Raw genomic sequence first — 24,660 nt, forward strand, 5'->3', positions numbered from 1 at the left:
AATAGAATAATCGATATAAAATCCTACAGAACTGTGTTCTTTTTCGATTCTTTGAATAGATGATAAGTAATATGATGTCAGAACTACAAAATTAAAAGGGTAGATCTAATTCTGTGGATCAGAAAATTAAAAACTTATCGCATTCGAGTAAAACTTCGAGTGTATTGTGAAGCTGCTAACGGCGAATTAGAGGTCGAATTTGCAGCGCTGAAACGTTTTTTCATCGAAATCACGGTCACAGTCGTCGCTTGTGTCTTTATCGCTTTCAGGAGGCGCACCCTTTGATTTTCCACTGGGACACGGTTCGAAAAGCACATCTTTTACCTCAGCTAAATGTGTTTAACTTTTTCAGTTGTCAGTTTCTGGACTCTCGAGATGAAAGGATCCGAAGACGCCAGAAAAAGATGGAATACGACATGCATCGTTTTGTCCAAGGGAATATTTGCGTGTAAATTCTGATCTGTAACGCCGGGTATCATTAATCCGAGATTCCTGTACATCTTCAGTCAGACGACCAATCGGCATCGGGAATTATTGCAGGATATTGTGAGTCAGGGGAATTTGACACCAGACCTTGGAGATATACATATTTTTTCAGAGTACTTGACAGATATGTTGTAGTTCTCGAGTTCTCTTAGCAAAATTTCAATATTCGCAGAGCATTTCGCGAAAAAAAAGATTATTACTCGGGGAAATTTTAATCTTACAAAAAGTTATTCACCAATTAGCGAAAAACTTGTAATCACGATTCCGGATAGCACCCCAAGAATTCTACAGAAAACCCTTATGGCTTTCATGGGTAGATAGTAACTTATAACTGGAATAAAGAGGGACACATTTTTACCGTGTGGCACTGCCGCACAGTAGAAAAATGACCGTCCACTAAAAACGTGCATACATGTGCACGCAAATACGTTTGAACTCGTTAACTATACTATTAAGGTACTAGCAGAGCCATTTACAAAATTGGAGTCACGCGGAGAAAACTTTGTAGCCAACTCTTTCGGATAATCTGAAGTCGTTTACCTTGAAGTCGATAGACGTTGTTACACCGGTTAAAAATGTCATAAACGTACCTTCTGGGGTGCTGCACATCGTAGTTTATCCTGAAATCTGGGCAGAATCGCTGAAAAATTTGTCGTTCGCCGATTCACTGTTTACAGTCGACTGTCACGGCATGCATCATATCGTTTTGAGACAGGAATGACATCGCAGCATTGGACAAGTGCGTATCACTGCAATCTCCATAAGATTTCGCGGGACTGAAGTCGGAACGCGCATCTATTTTTCCTATTTTGCCCAAGTTTTGAAGGGAGTCGTGGTGGCTTACAGACGGGAGCCGGTGTGGCAACCAATGTGGATTTGGATTTGAGGCGGTTTCTCGCGTTCATCTACGCGAATATCGCACAGGTACATACCTCAGATACACGTTACGCAAACATTTTAGAAACATTCTCACACTTGGACATGACAGCAGTAAACGTAGACATTTGAAGTACACAAATTCTGTAGCACGGGAAAGTATGACTGTTGATATTTTTTACAAATATCGTGTATCTGACATATCGATAATTGAGAAATATATCGTTATCGGGCCTCAATGTATCGACAGAACTATATATCATTATAACGGCGGAGAAGTACCGAAGTACCGGCCTACAAAAATATCGGCTGAACATTGTAAATATACTCCCGGTTATAGAGCTGTATACTTAAGTACTGATTTATTACTAGGAAGGGCGTACGGTCACCCACTACTACGTATATTGTCAAATTCGAATAACAAGTGAGGTTGGCGTCCCGTAAACCAAACATCATCATCATCATGTCATTGCCTCCTCCCAACAATTTTCCCGTCCCGCTTACTCTGTCGCCTTCTTCTTGCTTTCAACTCTCCTGTGCCGTCCTCTCTTTCTTTCTCTCTCTCTCTCTCTCTCTCTCTCTCTCACACACACACACACACACACACACACACACACACACACAAAGCACACAAAACAACCCTCCACCTTCACGCCAAATCAAGTACGTTTACATCTGTTCCTCACCACATGCACTCGCAACACCGAGAGGCAGTTAGTGCTACACTACGTGAAACAAGCACCGCTGCCCAAGTAAACATCTTTCGATGAGGAGAGTGACAAAGGTTTTCCTAAATTCTGTTTTGAGTGTGGAACATACGAGAACCGATGAGTGTTAATTGAAAAAGGAGTGAAATCAGTGTTTAGAATTGCAGCACTAAAGGAATCACACGAAGAACCACAAAAACTAAGTATAGAACATATACTATTCTTACCCTACGGAAACACAAAGAAAAACAAACACACTTTGAGATAGTAAACATTTTTGGACCACTTATCAGATGATGTGCCTTCAGGTCATAAAACACATAAAAAAGGCGAATGACACCAAAGTTTCTATCGGCACCAACAAATAAAACCTGAACTCTTATGAATTCTTTTTCCTGGACGCAAATGTAACAGAATTAAGTTAACGAAATATATTAAGCATATGCGGTTATGTTGTAGGCCAAAGTTTCTAGATTCATGAATTCCTATGAACAAATAGTGCTCTGATGAAAATATATCGACTTTGTACTAAAAACATGAAAGGAGATGTATTTATAATAAATTTATTTGAACATTCGATCCATAAAGCTGAGTGAACATACAGAGTAGCTTCGCTTATCCTACTTCTTTTTGAAACGCTCTTGTTCCTATGACGCTGCTTGCCGTCAGACATACATTCAGTGTGTACCAGACCTGCTCGATGAATCTGCCGGCTCCGTAGCAACTGCAAAATCTTCATTGCGAGTAATGTCATAGGAGCTGAATTTCTGTGTTAAACTATTTTTTTTATTGTCATCAGTCTTCTGATTGGATTGACGCAGCCCGCCCTCACGAAATTCTCTTCTCTGGCAACCTTTCCATCTAAGAACGGCACTTGAAACCTACGTCCTCAATTATTTGCTGGACGTATCCCAATCTCTGCCTTCCTCTACAGTTTTTCCCACCTGCACCTCCCTCTAATACCATGGAAGTTATTCCACTGATGTCTTAACAGACGTCACACCATCCTGTCCGTTCTCCTTCTCAGTGTTTTCCACTCATTTGTTTCCTTTCAAATTATCAGTCTACCTGATCTTAAACATTCGTCTGCAGCACCACATCTCAAATCCTTCGATTCTCTTCCTTCCCGGTTTCCCCACGGTCCATGTCTCACTAACATACAATGCTGTACTCTAGACGTACATTCTTAGAAATTATTTTCTCAAATCAAGGCCTGTGTCTGATACTAGTAGGTTTCTTATGGCCCGGAACACCCTATTTGCCAGAGCAAATCTGCTTTTGATGTCCTCTTTGCTCTGTGCGTCATTGGATATTTTGCTGCCTAAGTTGTACAATATCCTTAACTTCAGCTACTTCATTACTATCAATTCTGATGTTAAGCTTTTCGCTGTTCTCGTTTCTGCTGCTCCTCATTACTTTCCACTTTTCTCGATTTACTCTCAGTCCGTATTCTGTACTCATTAGACAGTCCATCCATTCAACAGATCACGCATTCTTCTTCACTTTAACTCACGATACCAATGCCATTAGCAAATCGTATACACTCCTGGAAATGGAAAAAAGAACACATTGACACCGGTGTGTCAGACCCACCATACTTGCTCCGGACACTGCGAGAGGGCTGTACAAGCAATGATCACACGCACGGCACAAGCGGACACACCAGGAACCGCGGTGTTGGCCGTCGAATGGCGCTAGCTGCGCAGCATTTGTGCACCGCCGCCGTCAGTGTCAGCCAGTTTGCCGTGGCATACGGAGCTCCATCGCAGTCTTTAACACTGGTAGCATGCCGCGACAGCGTGGACGTGAACCGTATGTGCAGTTGACGGACTTTGAGCGAGGGCGTATAGTGGGCACGCGGGAGGCCGGGTGGACGTACCGCCGAATTGCTCAACACGTGGGGCGTGAGGTCTCCACGGTACATCGATGTTGTCGCCAGTGGTCGGCGGAAGGTGCACGTGCCCGTCGACCTGGGACCGGACCGCAGCGACGCACGGATGCACGCCAAGACCGTAGGATCCTACGCAGTGCCGTAGGGGACCGCACCGCCATTTCCCAGCAAATTAGGGACACTGTTGCTCCTGGGGTATCGGCGAGGACCATTCGCAACCGTCTCCATGAAGCTGGGCTACGGTCCCGCACACCGTTAGGCCATCTTCCGCTCACGCCCCAACATCGTGCAGCCCGCCTCCAGTGGTGTCGCGACAGGCGTGAATGGAGGGACGAATGGAGACGTGTCGTCTTCAGCTATGAGAGTCGCTTCTGCCTTGGTGCCAATGATGGTCGTATGTGTGTTTGGCGCCGTGCAGGTGAGCGCCACAATCAGGACTGCATACGACCGAGGCACACAGGGCCAACACCCGGCATCATGGTGTGGGGAGCGATCTCCTACACTGGCCGTACATCACTGGTGATCATCGAGGGGACACTGAATAGTGCACGGTACATCCAAACCGTCATCGAACCCATCGTTCTACCATTCCTAGACCGGCAAGGGAACTTGCTGTTCCAACAGGACAATGCACGTCCGCATGTATCCCGTGCCACCCAACGTGCTCTAGAAGGTGTAAGTCAACTACCCTGGCCAGCAAGATCTCCGGATCTGTCCCCCATTGAGCATGTTTGGGACTGGATGAAGCGTCGTCTCACGTGGTCTGCACGTCCAACACGAACGCTGGTCCAACTGAGGCGCCAGGTGGAAATGTCATGGCAAGCCGTTCCACAGGACTACATCCAGCATCTCTACGATCGTCTCCATGGGAGAATAGCAGCCTGCATTGCTGCGAAAGGTGGATATACACTGTACTAGTGCCGACATTGTGCATGCTCTGTTGCCTGTGTCTATGTGCCTGTGGTTCTGTCAGTGTGATCATGTGATGTATCTGACCCCAGGAATGTGTCAATAAAGTTTCCCCTTCCTGGGACAATGAATTCACGGTGTTCTTATTTCAATTTCCAGGAGTGTAGTTGATGTCCTTTCTACATGAATTTTAATTCCACTCCTGAACATTTCTTCGATTTCCATCACTGCTCTTTCGATGTACAGACTGAACAGTGGGGACGAAAGGCTAAATCACGGTCTTACACCCTTTTTAATTCCAGCACTTCGTTCTTGGTCGTCCATTCTAATTATTCCCTCTTGGCTCTTGTACATATATTACCAGTCTCTCCCTATAGCTTACCCTTATTTTTCTCAGAATTTCTTACATCTTGCAACATTTTACATTTCCGAACGCTTTTTCCAAGACCACATATCCTATGAACGTGTCTTGATTTCTCTTCAGTCTTGCTTTCATTATCAACTGCAACGTCATTATTGCCTTTCGTAAAGCAACTGACCGTCATCAACACATCTTCAATTTTTTCTTCCACTCTTCTATTATTCTTGTCATCAACTTGGATGCATGAACTGTTAAGCTGATGGTGCGATAATTCTCTGTCTCTCTCTCCCTCTCTCCTAAATCGTTTTGTGTCTCCTTTTACATGAGACAAATTCACAAATTATTTCATACCTCAGCGACCTCTATTTATGTATGTAATTCCTTGAACATTTTGTGCTTCCTTCTTTCATCGATCAACTGAAGTATTTCTTCTGTTACTCATCGTTTCTTCGCAGGTACCTTCTTCGTACCTATGTTTTCCTTCTAAACTTCTGTGATTGCCCTTTTCAGATATGTCTACTCCTCTTCAGTTGTACTGCCTACAGAGCTATTCCTCATTGCCATGTCTATAGCCTTAGAGAACTTACCGTATCTGGCCGTTCCTTAGTACTTATGTATCCCACGTCTTTGCGTATTGATACGTCCTGACTAATTCCCTTATCTCCAGCTTACTCTTCATCACTACTACGTTGTGATCTGAGTCTGTATCTACTCCTGGGTACGCCTTACAATCCAGTATCTGATTACCGGAAACTCTGTTCGACCATGATGTAATCTAACTGAAATCTTACCGTATCACTCGGCCTATTCCAAGTATACTTCCTACTCTTGTGATTCTTAAACTGGTTATTCGCTATTACTAGCTGAAATTTATTACATAATTCAACTGGTCTTTCTCCTCTCTCATTCATTGCCCAAGCCCGTATTCAGCTGTAACATTTTCTTCTACTCCTTCCCCTACAACTGCATTCCAGTCGCCCATGACTATTAGATTTTTGTCCCCCTTTACATACTGCATTACCCTTTCAATATTCTCATACACTTTCTCTATCTGTTCATCTTCAGCTTGCGACGTCGGCATGTATACCTGATCTATCGTTGTCGGTGTTGGTCTGCTGTCGATTCTGATTAGAACAACCCGGTCACTGACTGTTCACAGTAACACACCCTCTGCACTACCTTCCTATTCTTAACGAATCCTACTCCCGTTACACCATCTTCTGCTGCTGTTGATATTACCCTATACTCATCTGACCAGAAATTCTTGTCTTCTTTCCATTTTACTTCAATAACCCCTACTATATCTAAATTAAGCCTTTGCATTTCCCTTTTCAGGTTTTCTAGCTTCCCTACCACGTTGAAGCTTCTCACATTTCACGCCCCAACTCGTAGAACATTACCACTTCGGTGGTTATTCGATCTTTCTCTAAAGTCACCTCCCCTTTGGCAGTCCCCTCCCGGATGTCCAAATGGGGGACCATTCCGAAATATTTTGCCAACGGAGAGATCATCATGACTCTTTTGCAATTACAGAACACGTGTCCTGTTGACACACGTCATGTGTCTTTACCGCAGTGGTCTCCATTGCCTACTACATCCTCATCCCATTGATCACTGCTGATTCTTCTGCCTTTAGGAGCAGTTTCGTATCCCAAGGACAAGACAGAGCCCTGAATCTCTATCCGCACCTCCGCCCTCTGTGATAAGGCCGTTGGCAGAATGAGGGTAACTTATTATGGCGGAAGTCGTAGGCCGCCAATGCAGATTATTAATCCAAATTTATGTGGTGGTGGGTTTAGGACCCGGAACCGAGGTTGTTTTGATTAGTAATCAAGGACGCTGCCCCTAGACCACGGGTGCTTCTGCAGCACAAAGATACTCGGAAGCATCTGAATAAAAATGTGCAAAAGGTATTTCCAGTAGATATAGGATATCTGTCTCGTTCCACTGTTGTGTAGCCATTTCGCTACAAAATGAATTATCGAAACTATTACAGTCGTTTATTGCATGCTATTATCAAAAACATATGATAAATAAGAACAGCGTGATTGCAAGTCATTCGTACCGCATCAAGTGAAAGCATAGGGGATTATACGCTGAAGAGCCAAAGAAACGGGTGCACGTGCGTAACATCCTGTAGGGCCCCGCGAGCACGCAGAAGTGCCGCAACACGACTCGGCTAATGTCTAAAGTAGTGCTGGACGGAACTGCACCATGAATCCTGCAAGGCTGTTCCGTAAATCCGTAAGAGTACGAGGGGGTAGAGGTCTCTTCCGAATAGAACGTTGCAAGACATCCCAGGTAAGCTAGTAATGTTCATGTCTGGGGAGGTGGAAGTGTTTAAACTCAGAACCGTGTTCCGCGAGCGACTCTGTAGCCATTCTGGACGTGTGGACGTGTGGAGTTTCGCATTGCCTTGCTGGAATAGCCCAAGTATGTCGGAATGCACAATGGACATGAAACGATGCACTTGATCAGACAGGATGCTTTCTTGCGTGTCACCTGTCGGAGTCACACATAGAGGTATTAGGGGTCCCATATCTCTCCAACAGCACACGCCCCATACCATTATAGCGTCTCTACCAGCTTGAACAGTCCCCTGCTGACATGCAGGGTCCATGGGTTTGTGTGGTTGTCTCCATACCTGTACATGTTCATCCGCTCGATACAATTTGAAAAGAGACTCGTCCGACCAGGCAACATCTTTCCAGTCATCAAAACACAATGTCGGTGTTAAGGGGCTCAGGCCAGGAGTAAGCCTTTGTGTCTTAGAGTCACACGAATGGACCTGCGGCTCGATGATGTTTCATTGAATGGTTCGCACGCTGACACTTGTTGATGGCACTGAAATCTGCACCAATTTGCGGAAGGGTTGCACTTCTTTCGCGCTGAACGATTCAGTCCCGTTCTTGTAGGATCATTTTCCATCACCGATGTCGGAGATTTTATGTTTTACCGGATTCCTGGTATTCAGTTCCTGCTATTAACGGTACACTCGTGCGATTGTCGTACGGGAAGATCCCACGTCATCGCTACCTCGTAGATGCTGAGTCACATCGCTCGTGCGCCGACTGTAACACTGCGTTCCATCTCTCTTATATCTTTATAACCTCCTACTGCAGCAGCAGTAACCGATCTAAACGCTGCGACAGACACTTGTCTTATATAGGCGTTGCCGACCGCAGTGCCGTATTCTTCTTATTTACATACCTCTGTATTTGAATACGCATGCCTATACCACTTTCTTTTTCGATTCAGTGTATATTGAAATTTTTTGTAATAAATACCGATATATGGATTTTTATCAGCAGGCCTGGTAGAAAGTCAAATGGCTAGAATTGGTACAGCAGGCAACTTGGCCGCGAAAGTGACAGATGCGTATCTGACACTAGTCGGAAAATCGCAGTGGGACAGTAAGGCAAGCCAAGTTTCTTTGAATCCTCCAGAGTTTATGGGCTAGAATTGTTCGAATTCGACCAGTATACAAAAAGGAAGGTTCCTGGTTGCGCCCTCACGACGACAATCCGGCCCAGGAAGCGACGATTGTGCACGAGTTTTCGGCTATCAAATGGATCACAATTCTGGATCACCCACCGTATTCGCCTGATTTGGGCATAACTGAATTTTGGTTTCTCCTCAGATAGAAGACATCCAAGGAAATGGTACTGCATGACTACTTGCAACTCCAAGAAAGGACTACAGTGACTGTTTCAAAACACTTTGATAACTATTTCAGCTGTGTTTTGACTCAGGGAAGGACTATTTTGAATAAATACAGCTATTTTATCAACATATTCCTTTATTTTTCATAGCCACAGCCCTAACGAAACTGGGACGGTCTGTGTAAACACCTGGGCATATGCCAATTTGTTCCCAAGAATTTCCGTAATAAACGAAGGAAGATAATCATGCTGGTTAAAGTACTCCTGGTAGCTGAACAAAATTTTGTAGCTTTTATCGTTTTTTTCTTTATTATTTGTTTTTTCTGGACAGTAAGTTTTTTGGGGTCATCAAAATAAATGGGCACCCTAGGTAGAGAAGATCAGCAGTTTTAGGCTCCCTGAGGAGGTCGCAGCAGTGGATCGAAACGTCGAATTTTGGTCTACGTAACATGTGTTCGTTGAAATAAGCACTGACTACGGATGCTTAAGCTCAAAAAAAGTGCACTCACCGTGGGCGAGTATCTCACCCTGGTCCCGGGTCCAGTAGTTGATGGACTTGGGGTAGGCCTCGGAGCTGCACTCGATGGTGACGTGCCGGCCGTCGTAGGCGCCCACCAGCTGGCTTTTGGGCCGCACGACGGGCGGGACTGCAACACAGGCGGCGTGGGGTGAGCGCGCGCTGCCCAGCGGGGCGTAAGGGCGGGGGGTGGCGGGGGGCGGCGCGGCGGTACTCACAGTGGACGACGAGCGAGATGCGCTTGCTGACGCTGGGCGGCACGCCGTTGGACGCGATGCACAGGTAGGGGCACATGTGCAGCCGCGAGACGCGCGCGATGCGGAACACGGCGCCTTCCACGCTCTGCACTGCGGCACAAAGACAGGCCGGCCGTCAGACCACATGCGCCGCTGCGGCCGCAGTAGAGCGTACAGCGCTGACTGCCTCGGACCACAGACGCGGCTCCGAGCCCCTGGACCAGCAGCTCTGTCAACTCCACGCTGAAACACTATTGCTACACTCTGGTACAGTTGTGGGAATGAGTATAAAGCCATGGGTATTTGTGGGAAAATTAATACTGTCGGTTGAAATACAGAAAGGTCCAAAAAAAAAAAAATGTATCCACTGTTTAAAAGTCCATAACTTGCAAACTAATTGACGAACTTCATACAATGGAAGGTTTCACGGCCGGTATTGTCTTCACTTGAAACTTCCGGCCTGATAGGCCGTGGTCGAAGTATAATACTCTCCCCTGACGTTTCGTGTCCGACTGCGGGAGACATCCTCGGAGGCCGGCGCGGGAGTGCTATGCCGTACGCATGCTGTAGTTTCCTTAGCACAGGACTTCACAACATACGTGCTCGCGGAGCAAGCTGTGAGCAGCAAGGCGCGAGCACGGAGCAGCGCGAGCACTCTACCCCCACTACCGGACCAGAGCGGAGAGTGGGGAGAGTCACGTGGGGCATACAACAGCTGCCGCCCGTCAATGTAAATCCGCGGCCACCTGCAGGGATATCACACACGAATTATTACTGCGACAAATGAAACAAATAAAGGAGAGTGTACATGTGCCACATAATTTTATTAGCTTAGTGTATGCCTCTACATTCGCATTAATTTGTGAACTGTTACACAATAAAAGGTGTCACTCAAGTGTGGGATTCTCGGTTATCTTGTACTTTTTGCCCTTTACAATTGCGTCTATGTTCGGAGCAATTGTTCTTGTGCATTTTAGGCGCAGCGTGCAGTTTAAATTTCGATCAGACAATGCGTTTCTCAGGCGCGTCTTGTTGCATTTCATTGCAGAGAACAGTTGTTCACAAACATACGTGGAACCAAACATTGATATTATTGTAGCCGCCAGTTTGTGCAAACGAGGAAATCTATCCTGAGGGAAGTGTCTGTAGAATTCCAAAATGTTTTTCTTGTTCTGAAATTTGTCTCTGTATTCTCTGTCACACTGCAGGTCAATAATTTCTTGCTGCAGCTCAGGACGAATCTCTTAAATATTCGCTGAATATGGAGAGAACAGACCAAAATCACTGTCTAGTGCTGTCAGATCTTGAAAGCGCTGATCAACTAAACTATGTGAATAACGTTCACAGTCTTTGTGAACATCTTGCATGGATGACAATTTAGGAAAATGAGCTAGGTTTCCTGTTTCCAGCTGACTCACCCAAAGTGTCAATTTCATTTTAAAAGATCGTATTCGATCTATAAAATGAGTAATTAGCAGATCTTTACCTTGTAGTAAAATGTTCAAAGCATTCAGATGGCTAGTTAAATCTGCTAAGAACCCGAGATCACATTCAAACGTGCGCGCGCATTTCCCCTCCCTCCCCTCCCGCCCTACTCCGTGACCTTGCACCTGCTCGCGAGCACGTGCCTGAGCAGAAGCGAGTACTCGCACTCAAAACTGGCCAGTTGTTAAGCCCTGCTTTAGCAGCACGCGTACCCGCGTGCTAGCCGGCCAAAGCGGGTTGCATCATGCAGCCTCGCAGGCGCTCAGCGGATTTTTTTTTTTAAACTGTTGCATCCTTGAGCCCCCGTTCACCACATGTACGTCTAGCGATTGGTGACTGACGCTACTGATCAGACTTTATTAATAATTATAGTACAGGGTTACATCACCAGTTACAGTTACATTCTCAGCAAGTACACCAAGTCCTTTCATCCATATATGTATTTTCTCATCATTACTAACTTCACGACAGGAACTGGTATACAATGTAAAAGGCATATTATTATATACATAACTAGGTGTAGATTGGGTCTTAGCATCTATTCCACAGTGCCAGGTCTTGTAAGCGATAACATCTCGGTCGGAGTCATTCTGCTGTGAGCTACATCTGCAACAGCATTGAAGCAATATGCCTCGTCTTATGTAATCAAGGTCATGCGCTCAGTATAGAAGCGGTCAACGCAGACCAGCGGAATCATTCCGCTGTGAGCTACATCTGCAACAGCATTGAAACACTATGCCTCGTCGACGTGTCTATCGTCAACGTCGCCATCGCATGCCAGTCTGCAAATACATAATAAGCCTAGAAAATAAACTTCGCCGCTGTACTTCCGAGGATGTCTCCCGCAGTCGGAGACGAAAAGTCAGGGGAGAGTTTTATACTTCGACCACAGCCAGTCAGCCCGGAAGTTTTAAGTGAAGATAATTGGCGGAGTTGTCTCATTTTTGGTAAACGTGTAGCTTAAAGTCCAACTTAAAGATATCACTGTAGATGTTATAAATGGTCACCATTAACACCCACACACAAACGATGCCACCGAACTGCAGCACGAACTAGTGACTGCAACGTGTTCAGTTGGATATTTGCACATGAATGTACGATGGATTCTCGAAGTTCATCCAATGTGCGTGGCTTTTGTCGATAAACGACGTCCTTTAGTGTTCCCCACAGGAAAAAGTCCAGAGGAGTTTGGTCTTGGGAACGTGGTGGTTACTCCACAGCACCTCTACTGCCTATCCATCTTCTGGTAGATTTTCGTCGAGATACGCCCTAACACGATTTTGGCAGTGGGCTGGGGCACCATTTTGTTGAAGGTAAACTCTTCAGTCTCCATACAAGTCTCGGATGGCAGGTAAAATGGATGTCTGAAGCTTCTGAAGGTACACCTCACCGGTAACTGTGCCGTCAAAGAAGAATGGCCCAATGGTAAGACAACCCACACCACACATTTATTCCTGGCAAATTCACGGCTATGTCTACATGGACGTTCGGATTTTCGGCGCAGATGCAGTTGTGTCAATTTATTGTACCATTGAGTTTGAACTATGCCTCATCAGACCATAAATCATCTCTGCAGACTCTTCATCGTTGCGCACCATGTTAGTAAACCACTCGCAGTACTCCATTCTACGATCTGGGTCGTCCTCGTTCATTCCGTGTAGCAATCGTGGGATGTAGCACTTCCACTTTGCTGTCTTCAAAATTCACCGAACACTTGGGCGACTCACTCCAGTTTCACGGGCACACTGTCTCACAGACTTCTATGGTAAGCGAGTGAATTGTTGTAAGACACGACGGGAGTTAGCTGGACTTGTTACTGTTACAGGTCGTTCAGATAATTGTTTGTGTACATCTTTAACGCAGCCTTCGGCTTCAAATTTGTCTCGAATGCGACGAATCGTTAAACGTGTCGGTGGCTCTCTTTGATACTCATTTCGCCATTGCCGTTGAACCTCATTAATGTTTTCGTACTTAAAATACCACTTCAAAACTGACTACCTTTCATCGAATGTAAGCCTTGCGCCAGCCATGTGTACTCGAGTAAGGTGCAACTAAGAACTAAACACTGACTATCTGGCGACTGTCATCTGACAAAACAAAACAACGCAATACAACGTTTGTGTGCCGATTGCCGGAACTACAAACTATTACACTACCAAAGATGAGACAACTCCGTCAATTAGCTTGCCAGTTATGGACTTTTAAAAAGTGGATACATTTTTTAGACCCCTCTGTATTTGTACACTGTGTTTACGCGTCAGTATGAATCCAGTATATCGACAGCTGTAGCCAAATTGTATCGCATTTGATTTCAGTAGTACACTGTATCTCAAAATATCAACGATTACGGTGGTAGAGAATGGAACTCGGTATAAAGGCAGTCGGCTCTGTGCGCTGTCAGTGTGTGTGTACGTGTCTTTACTGTAGGTAGGAAACACACATTACTAAAAAGAATTTTGTGTACATAAACCACGATTCTGACAATACGACACGGAGAACAGTTATCGCATGATGAAAAAACAAAAATCGATGCGAACGGGCGCTCTCTAATCGAACGAGGACACCTTAATCTTCTAACCGCCAAGAAGCTGAACCGTTCAAGTACGGTGATTGATAATTTTGTTAGACTGAGTGTACCGGTATGAACTGAACGAAAAATACAGGCAAAGTACAAAGTTATTCGTGACATTGTAGCGGCTACCTCTGGGCAACACGAGGGCCTGAAACCGTTATTCTCCTCTTCTTGTTGCTGATTTGCGTCTGCAAATAATTGACAGACATGTACGACAAAATTTGTCACATGAGAATCATATAGTATTCAAGAAACGACTGTAGAAACCTGCTCTTACATCCAGACATAAAGAGGCCATATTGGACTTTGCTGAGAAATGTATGTCATGGACTTAAGAATTAGATAAAGTGATCGTCAGACATTAGAAAAAGTTTAATTTGGATGGGCTGGATGGATTTCACTACTACTGGGATGATCTGAGAAAAGGGCAGCAGGTAAGAATGAACAGAAATTTTGGTGCTGGAAGTGTTTTGATTCATGCAGCCTTCTGGGCTAAAGGTAAATTGCATAGTGTTTGGTCGAACACAGAACGAACTGTAACATGTACACTGAGATACTGGAGACACAGCTCACTGGAATGTTTCAACAAGATAATGCATCTGTGCATGCTTCTGCTGCAACCAAAAGGTGGTTCTAAAATAAAGATATCGATTTCGTGCCTGACCTGCACGCAGCCCTGACTTGAAGCTTTGAGGACCTACATCAAAGGCGTGTTTATCAAAATGGAAGGCAATTTGAGCCCATATCTGAGCTGAAAAGAGCGATAACAGAAGAGCGGTGACAATTTCACTGCAAGAATTACAAATCCTAAGAAAATTAATGCTGAAGGTAATTTTTGAGATAATTAGGTAGAACGGTGTTTAGACAAAGTACTGACAATGCAGTAACACAACAGGGCAGTAAGTGCCTTTATACGAATTTCCATCCAGGAAATGCGAACATCTTATTTTGTTACTCATGTTATGAAAGAAACTATATAACGCCATGATTCTTTATGTCTTATGGTCTACTAATTTCAGTATAAATTTGATATACGTTTGCTTTAGACATTGTACTACTACTGTCGTGAAATCCAGTCCTTTATAATTATTTCCACAACTGTAGTACCGTAAGCGATTTCATTCTCATCGACATCTATGAGGTTGTGCTGTTTGAAGTTTTTCCGATGTACTAACTGCTTGAAAATTTCTCGGGCATTGTTCGCACTTAAAGATGATGAAATACTGTACAATCTTCGTATCAACTGACGCAACTCCAATAAACATTTCAAGTAAACATGTGGCGACTGTTAAACAGTTTTACAAGCTATATCCTTCCTTCAGCAATGAGAAATTAGGAAACGGAATTAAAGTTCAGGGAAAAGACATAAAAGCTTTGAGATTTTGCGATGTTATTCTCTCAAAGATGGCTTAGGTCTAGGCAGGGCAGTTGAACGGAAAGGATGGTGTCTTGAAAAGAGGTTATAAGATGAACATATTAAAAGTAAAAAAAACGTTTAATATCGATAAAAAATCGTCTTGACTGCAGTAAAATATTTGTTTTCAATAGTAAACAGTTTCGTTCACAGTGTAACCATCTGCAGCCTTAAATAACTGATCAAGTGAACATCCGCAAGTGAGGAATACAATTATACATAAAAAATCCTCTTCAGTTGGCTGTAATTTTCTTAATTTATTGAACAACCAGGTTCGAAGCGTAAAACTTCGTCTTCAGGGAACATAAACGTGTGACTGTTGGTCACTCAGTCATTGGGGATCACACCCACGTCAAACAAATGCATGAGAGCGTAGGACCACTAAACACAGCGTCCGCCTGGACAATAAGATAGCGATAACAGGTCAGAGGTAGCATATTCTAATGCTTTGCTTCCCTGAGAGTTTATTCCGGCTGTATGTAAACGAGACACAGAAGGTCTGTTGTAAGCAATGGACAGGTTACTTAGAAGAGTAATGGCTTAAGAATAAACACAGCAAAGATGAATGTGATAAATGGTTCAAATGGCTCTGAGCACTATGGGACTCATCATCTGAGGTCATCAGTCCCCTAGAACTTAGAACTATTTAAACCTAACTAACCTAAGGACATCACACACATCCATGCCCGAGACAGGATTCGAACCTGCGACCATAGCGGTCGCGCAGTTCCAGAGTGTAGCACCCAGAACCACTAGGCCACACCGGCCGGCGAATGTGATAAAGCACAATGGGAAACAGAATAACCACTTACTTAGAGAATTCCCTCCCTAGACCCGATAAGACGCCTCCTGAGACGCGACAAGGTAGCAGCAGGCAAAACGCAACAGGGACTGACAATATTAATATGGTAATAGTAAACTGCAGGAGAGTCTATAGAAAGGTCCCAAAACTGCTCTCATTAATAAACAGTCACAATGCCCACATAGTACAAGGGACGGAAAGTTGGCAGAAACCAGATGTAAACAGTAATGAAATTCTAAACTCAGATTGGAATGTATACCGCAGAGACAGGCTGGACAGTGAAGGGGGAGGCGTGTTTATAGCGATAAAAAGTGCAATAGTATCGAAGGAAATTGACGGAGATCCGAAATATGAAATAATTTGGGTGAAGGTCACGGTTAAAGCAGGCTCAAACGTGGTAATTAGAGGTCTCTATAGGCCTCCTGGCTCAGCAGCTGTTGTGGCAGAACACCTCAAGGAAAATTTGGAAAATATTTGGAGTAGATTTGCCAACCATGTTATAGTTTTCGGTCGAGATTTTAATTTACCTTTTATGGACTGGAAGACTCAATAGTTTATAACGGGTAGCAGGGACAAACAATCCAGTGACATTTTTTTTAAAGCTAAACAGAGAACCGACTCGTAGCGATAACATATTAGATCTTCTGGTGACAAACAGACACGAACTCTTTGAAACAGTTAACGCAGAACAGGGAATCATCGATCATAAAGCGGTTATAGCATCGGTGATTTCACCTGTAAATAGAAATATTGAAAAAGTTAGGAAGATTTTTCCGTTTAGCAAACGTGACAAACATCAGGTTTCAGAGTACTTGACGACTCAACACAAAAGTTTTATCTCAAGTACAGATAGTGTTGAGGATCAGTGGACAAAGTTCAAAACCATCGTACAATATGCATTAGATGAGTATGTGCCAAGCAAGATCGTAAGAGATGGGAAAGAGCCACCGTGGTACAACAACCGAGTTAGAAAACTGCTAGGGAAGCATAGGGAACTTCACAGCAAACATAACCATAGCCAAAGCCTTGCAGACAAACGAAAATTACACGAAGCGAAATTTAGTGTGAGGAGAGCTATGCGAGAGGCGTTCAACGAATTCGATAGTAAAGTTCTATGTACTGGCTTGGCAGAAAATGCTAACAAATTCTGGTCTTATGTCAAAGGGGTAGGTGATCAAACAAAATGTCCAGACACTCTGTGACTAAAATGGTACTGAAACAGAGGATGACAGACTAAAGGCCGAAATACTAAATGTCTTTTTCCAAAACTTTTTCACAGAGGAAGACTGCACTGTAGTTCCTTCTCTAGATTCTCACACGGATGACAAAATGGTAGATATCGAAATAGATGACAGAGGGATAGAAAATCAATTAAAATCTCTCAAAAGAGGAAATGCCGCTGGACCTGATGGTATACCAATTCGATTTTACGCAGAGTACGCGAAGGATCATGCCCCCCTTCTTCTCTAAAAGAGCGTAGCGTTCCAAAAGATTGGAAAAGGTCACAGGTCATCCTCGTTTTCAAAAGGAAAGTCGAACAGATGTGCAGAACTATAGACCTATATCTCTAACGTCGATCAGTTGTCGAATTTTGGAACACGTATTATGTTCGAGTATAATGACTTTTGTGGAGACTAGAAATCCACTCTGTAGGAATCAGCATGTGTTTCGAGAAAGACGATCGTGTGAAACCCAGCTCACGCTATTCGTCCAAGAGACACGGAGGGTCATAGACATGGGTTCCCAGGTAGATGCCGTGTTTCTTGACTTCCGCAAGGCGTTTGATACAGTTCCCCACAGTCGTTAAATGAACAAAGTAAGAGCATACGGACTATCAGATCAATTGTGTGATTGGATTGAAGAGTTCCGGGATAACAGAACGCAGCATGTCATTCTCAATGGAGAGAAGTCTTCGGAAGTATGAGTGATTTCAGGTGTGCCGCAGGAAAATGTCATAGGACCGTTGCTATTCACAGTATATATAAATGTCCTTGCGGATAGCATCGGAAGTTCACTGAGGCTTTTTGCAGATGATGCTGTAGTATATCGAGAGGCTGTAACTATGGAAAATTGTACTGAAATGCCGGAGGATCTGCAACGAATTGACGCATGGTACAGGGAATGGCAATTGAATCTCAATGTAGACAAGTGTAATGTACTGCGAATACATATAAAGAAAGACCCTTCATCATTTAGCTACAATATAGTAGGTCAGCAACTGGAAGCCGTTAATTCCAAAAATTATCTGAGAGTAGGCATTAATAATGATTTAAAATGGAATGCCCATATAAAATTAATCGTCATTAAAGCAGATGCCAGACAGATTCATTGGAAGAATCCTAAGGAAATGCAGCCGAAAACAAAGGAAGTAGTTTACAATACACTTGTTGGCCCACTGCTTGAATACTGCTCACCGGTGTGGGATCCGTACCAGATAGGGTTCATAGAAGAGATAGAAAAGATCCAAAGGAGATCAGAGCGCTTCGTTACAGGGCCGTTTAGTAATCGCGAAAGCGTTACGGAGATCATAGATAAACGCCAGTAGAAGTCTCTGCAATAGAGACGCTCAGTAGTTCGGTACGGGCTTTGTTGAAGTTTCGAGAAAATGCTGCTCCCTCCTACGTATATCTCGCGAAGAGACCATGAGGATAAAATCAGAGAGATTAGAGCCCACACAGAGATATATCGACAATCTTTCTTTCCACGAACAACACGAGACTGGAATAGAAGGGAGAACCGATAGAGGTACTCAGGGTACCCTCCGCCACACACCGCCAGGTGGCTTGTGGACTATGGATGCAGATGTAGATGTAGAAAACCTGGAACAACAGAGGCATGAACGAAGTGAAATAATTCTCCTAGGATGCAAGATTACGTAAAGAACGAAGATGTCGAAAAAGGTTGACACAGGCGAAGGAAACCTTCTTCAACAAAAGAACTCAACTGGTAGCGGATCAATGTTACTAAACGGCTAACTCGGTTCGTGGCGCACAGTGACAGTTACAGGTTCCTTATCTAACAACTTCGAAGTTCAGCGAAAAATTTCATTTTCAGAGTTTCGTACTTTTACTGACCGAATTTAAAAATTTTAAATATCGTATAATCTGCTTATTAAGAGATATAACGATCTGTTAATGAACTAATACAGCAACACAAGTACTGTATTAGAAACTCTTTGTATTTCTTGAGGTAGCTTAATTCTTCAGATTATATGAATACATTTGGCGACTTCCAACAAACTTTAAACATCGAACTTTTTCTAAATATTTCCTTGCTTACATGGTTAACACATTGGCTCATTTACAAAACAGTCAGATGCCTGGAACTGTTTTATGCACGGGCTTTCGATTCGTCAATCGAGAGTGTGCGGTTTACTGATATGAAACTGAGGAAAAAGTTCTATAAGTGTTCATATTTTCTTTTTGAGTCATCAGTCTTTTCGAATGATACGGCTGGCCTACCATGAATTCCTCTTCTGAGCCAACGTTTTCTTCTCAGAGTAACATTTGCAACCTACGTCCTCATTGGATATATTCCAATATGTGTCTTTTTCGACAGTCTTTGCCCTTGTAGCTCCCTCTAGTATCATGGAAGTGATTGTCTAAAGTCTTAACAGATGTCTTATCTGCCTCTCCCTTCTTCTTGTAATTGTTTTCCGTATATTTCTTTCTTCGACGATACTGTGGAGAATCTCACCAATTCAAACCTTATCATTCAAACTAATTTTCAACATTCGTCTGCAGTGCCACGTATCAAATGCATCGATTCTCTTCTATTCGGTGTTTTTTCACAGTCCACGTCCCACTAGCATACAATGCTGTGTTTCAGATGTACATTCTCATAAATTTCTCCCACGAAATAAGACTTATGTTTGATTTAATCAGACTTCTCTTGGCCAGAAATGCTTTTATTGTTTAGGATAGACCGATTTTTATATCCTCCTTGTTCCGTGCGTCAGGGGTTGATGTCTAGGAAGCAGAGTCAAATAATTCTGTTACTGCGTTATCACCAGTTCCGATTTTAAATTTCTCGGTATTCTCATTTCTAGCACTTCTCATTACTTTAATCTTTCTCTCTATCCATGTTCTGTAGTCATCAGGATCTTCATTTTATTCAACACTTTCTGTAATTCATCTGCACTTTCACTGAGCATTGCAATGTCATCAGCGAATCCTATCACTGATATCCATTTACTCTGAATTTTAATCACACTCGTGAATCTTTCTTTTATTTCCACCATCGCTTCTTTGATGTATAGATTGAACAGTACGGGCGAACTTATAGCTTTTTAATCTGAGTACTTCATTCATCTGGAGCACAGCATTATCTTGAAGGGAAACGTGGACCACCAACAACACGGAGAGAAATCTGGGAATTATTCGAATTCCGGTTCTATCGAAGAAGAAGTGGACGGAGAAAGTGTAGATTGAAGAGGTGATATAAAGTGTAGGTGAGCAAAAGACCACTACCAAAAGAAGGGACAGGATAGCAGGACATCTGCTAATACATTCAGTGATACTGAACTTTGAGACGGAATGAACAATAGAGGGGAATATTTTAGAGACAAACTAAAGCTGGAATTTGCTAAGCAGATTGGAGAGAATGCTGACGGGAGGAATTATGCATAGATGAAAATATCAACACAAGAAACACCAGATAAGAAAATGTGAGCAGCTTCAAATCAATCGAAACTTAAAAAAAAAAAAAAAGTTCATTCATGAGAGAAAGGTGCCACTATGGTGAGGGATATGTAAACGTGATTTCCAGTTATAGAATAAGAAGCAAAGTTTAGCTGTACATACATGTTCGTATATGTGTAGTGGTGAATTAATCACATTATATTATAGTGTACCCTATCCGAGAAATAAATATTTTTTTCATCATTTGTAGGTATTTTCAGGTCCATTTTTACAGTATACATACTAATACCGAAGATAGAAAGTGTTTTGGTTCTGCGGTTACCTATGTTCGGTGTTACTGAACTCATTAATTTAAATGCTCCCTTATGGTGCAGTAAAATGAGCTCGTTTTCTATCTGGAGAACATGATTTTGCGATGCAATTCTCTACCAGCAAGCGGCTCGCTAAAAAGTATCTGTCAACATAATAAAGAGAGGATATCGTGTGTCCCGTTAAATAACGTTGAATAACGGATTTTGATTAAACGCGCCCGGATGCACAATAACGACGTGAGCCGGAGTAGCACATTGTTCAGTTGAATAGCCCCCAATTTTTTGAGGAACTCACTGGTGTGCATTCTTCACGTGACAATAAATGAACAGTGGCTGTATCTCATTCACGCTTCTTCTATTGACAAACACTCGCTTCCTCCTCGGTCTTGAACAATGCATCTGCCACGATAGCAACCGTTCCATTTTGTTCACGTTAAAAAGCTCACGGGCACTATACAAATAGACAACAATTGATTGGTCTCTACACAGTTGTATGAAAGCAGCGATTCTGAGTGACTAAGCTGAGAATATGGGAGAGAATCATTCATCAATATGCAAGCAGTCCACAAATAAAATGTTGATCCAAACAATCCCTATATTTAGCAGTGTGGGAAACGTGTGCCTTCTTTACTTACGTTTTTTAGTATGTTCCATTCAGTTTAATGCGGCTACCATCCTACGCCGTTTTCTAGTGTTTAGCTTGTCTGTAATTTGCAGTCTTCAGAGAAACTAGGAGAAATTTATTACTTGGCCACTACAAAAAATAGTGACAAAAAATAAATCACCTACAGCCTTCCTTATGATTTTATTTAATTTTGTCGCTACCAGTTTCGACGCTTCATTGCGTCATCTTCAGGCTGTTTTGATGCGGTACAGGTTGATAAGATCCCCATGCATAACCCATCAGTTGCTAGCATTACTGGATTCGCAGATAATGTGTCAGAACTCCAACCATCAACTGTCAACTGACACGATAGTGAACGGCCGTCGTCTCAGAGACGTCCTGCTGAAAGGATGGACAAACAAAAACAAACAAAAAATAGTGGTGAATTTCAGTTAACATATTCAAATGTCGCTTCAGCTATGACTTCAGGACGTAGGATCATTACACAGACAATGTGCAACTCATTCGAAAGCAATTATATTTCAAAGCAATTATTTAACATCTCTAGTGCCACCTATGATTCCTCTCCATAAACGGCTATAGAGTTTATCAGAGTTGGACTAGGTGGTACAGAGACTCACATTCAACAGTGTCCCATGTGCCTAGTAAAAAAACAAACATGGTTATAATATCCCAAAATATATACCTTATTAAATCGTTGACAATTCTGAAAATGAAAGGGATTTCAAATAAATTTCATTAATTTGAAAACTGTCTTCGAAACATTGCTCTATACGCGTAACAGCTCGAAGCCAAACGCACTTGTTTGAGAAGTCTCAATCGTACGCGTCCCTCACATTAGTCCATTAGTACAGAGATAAATTTGGTGGACCAACTGATTTAAAGTTCGACCCTAGATGTAACTGGTTAGTTCCAAAGTTTTGTCGAATTATCAAATTCGGCTGAACAATCAAATATACTACTGTTAGTTGCTGTCTCAGTAAAAATGCTAATTATTACCTAACTATTTCATACCATCATATTTTACGATGCTTGCCCCTGCTGTAAAAGATTTGCATCATTAGAAAACTAAATCTCATCAAATGCAAACTCCTACATCAGGTGCTCTCATTATACGCATATCTCCCTTATGTCGACAGTACTGTATAAACGTAATCGTTGCTACTTTTCCATTGCGATAATGTGTGTAACTGCCGAAACGGAGTATCCTCTTAGTTGTACGACTGGTTTCCTGATTTCCTGTCAGAATATTCACGGTTCCTAGTTACTTCCGGTAGTCATACACTGAAACCGAAGTGAAATTTGGATTCCTCAAGGAATTGCCACAAGTCCGTATTACGTCCTTAATCTATATAAAAGATTTAGCACACAATATCAGCAGCCTTCTTAGATTGTTTGCAGATGATTCTGTCGTTTACCGTCTAGTAAATTCGTCAGAAGTTCAAAACGCATTGCAAAATTATTTGGAGAAGGTGGCAATTGATCATAAACAATAAATAATGTAACATCCTACCCATATACACTAAAAAAGAAAAAAAACACCGTTAAAGTTCTGTTATCGACAAATAATACCGTTTTAAAAATTATCGATTCATCTAGACATCTAGGTATTGCAGTTACGAGCAACTAAACTTAAAATCATCACATAGAAGATGAAGCAAACTAAAGACTACGTTTTATTAGGAGAACACTCAAGTACGGCAGAAAATCTGCTAAATAGACTTGTCCATCCTCTTCTGGAGTATTGCGTTTCTATATGGGAAACCTATCAGATAGTACTGATGGAGGATATCGGAAAAGTGCAACATGCATTGTACTACTACGAAATAGCGGAGAGGCTGTCACGTACATGATAGGGATTTTGGTCAGCAAGATTAAAATAAAGGCTTTTTTGTGGCCCCGAGATATTTTCACAAAATTTAGGTCACCAACTTTCTTCCCGGAATGTAAAAACATTTTACTGACTCCCACGTGCAGCAGTACTTGCCATCATAATACACTAAGATAAATCAGAGAGCGCATGTAAAGATTTAAGTGCTCTGTTTTTCGACGTGGTATTCCACAGTGGAACAGTCGACAAATACTCTGAAAGTGGTTCTTCTACCAAATATTAAAGAGAGAAATGCAGAGTTATCATGTAAATGTAGATGAAAATTTGCACTGTCGCTCCACGAAACGACAACCTCCAACTCTTTGCAAAAGCTAAGCAAGTCCCCCGCAGACGATACGAATTGTCTGACTTTATACAATATGTCTGACGTCAGCTACACAGAAAACGGCGGCACCACCCTCTGCCTCACTCGCATCTGATAAGCCACACATGCCTCTCGGATTCTGCCACATAAAATCTAAAATTTTGTTGGTATGGTCTGGCGAACCCAGGACTCCTGAGCTGGCGAATGGTGAGCTCAGCCAGTCCTCTGCAACAGTAACCTGTGGTTATGCTTCATCGACCACCATGTGACGCGACGGTGGTACGTTGTGTTTCTCAGGGAGCGTGGATTTGGATTGATAGCGTGAATAACGGAGATGATACAGACCTCATGGAAAAACGTAAGATATTCTGCACCTCTGATAGGAAAGTATCAGACGTACCCGGGGAGGCGAGGCGCTACTTGTGTGAGGACTCTCGAGCAATTTGTATGACCCAAATTGTTCACAACAACAAACAACAAACTGCAAGTGGCATTGTTGGGCCACTGGACGGTATCCATACCAATACCACAAATCTCCGGAAGATACGGCCACTGAAACAAAGCTGTCAAAATGAGTCGTAGAACAAAGTGAATGCATAACAAAGTTTTCTTTTGTGAGAAGAAGGAGTTCCGTAACTAGAGAAAATGGTTCAAATGGCTCTGAGCACTATGGGACTTAACATCTGAGGTCATCAGTCCCCTAGAGCTTGTTGTTGTTGTGGTCTTCAGTCCTGAGACTGGTTTGATGCAGCTCTCCATGCTAATCTATCCTGTGCAAGGTCCTTCATCTCCCAGTACCTACTACAACCTACATCCTTCTGAATCTGCTTAGTATATTCATCTCTTGGTCTCCCTCTACGATTTTTACCCTCCACGCTGCCCTCCAATGCTAAATTTGTGATCCCTTGATGCCTCAGGACATGTCCTACCAACCGATCCCTTCTTCTAGTCAAGTTGTGCCACAAACTTCT

General features: G+C 42.9%; 1 protein-coding gene across 1 annotated transcript in view; it reads right to left on the bottom strand.

Moving 5' to 3' along the window:
• Window positions 1–24,660, bottom strand: part of LOC126260487 (opioid-binding protein/cell adhesion molecule homolog) — a gene marked incomplete at its 5' end in the record, with an annotated part of 226,515 nt that overhangs the window by 103,318 nt on the left and 98,537 nt on the right. The window contains 2 exons of the mRNA XM_049957814.1: window positions 9,402–9,539; window positions 9,628–9,756. Of these exons, the coding sequence (XP_049813771.1) occupies window positions 9,402–9,539; window positions 9,628–9,756 (267 nt within the window). The remainder of the gene's footprint in view (window positions 1–9,401; window positions 9,540–9,627; window positions 9,757–24,660) is intronic.

The sequence above is a fragment of the Schistocerca nitens genome, chromosome 5 (assembly GCF_023898315.1).
Source record: "Schistocerca nitens isolate TAMUIC-IGC-003100 chromosome 5, iqSchNite1.1, whole genome shotgun sequence".
In the NCBI taxonomy this organism is placed as follows: Eukaryota; Metazoa; Arthropoda; class Insecta; order Orthoptera; family Acrididae; genus Schistocerca; species Schistocerca nitens.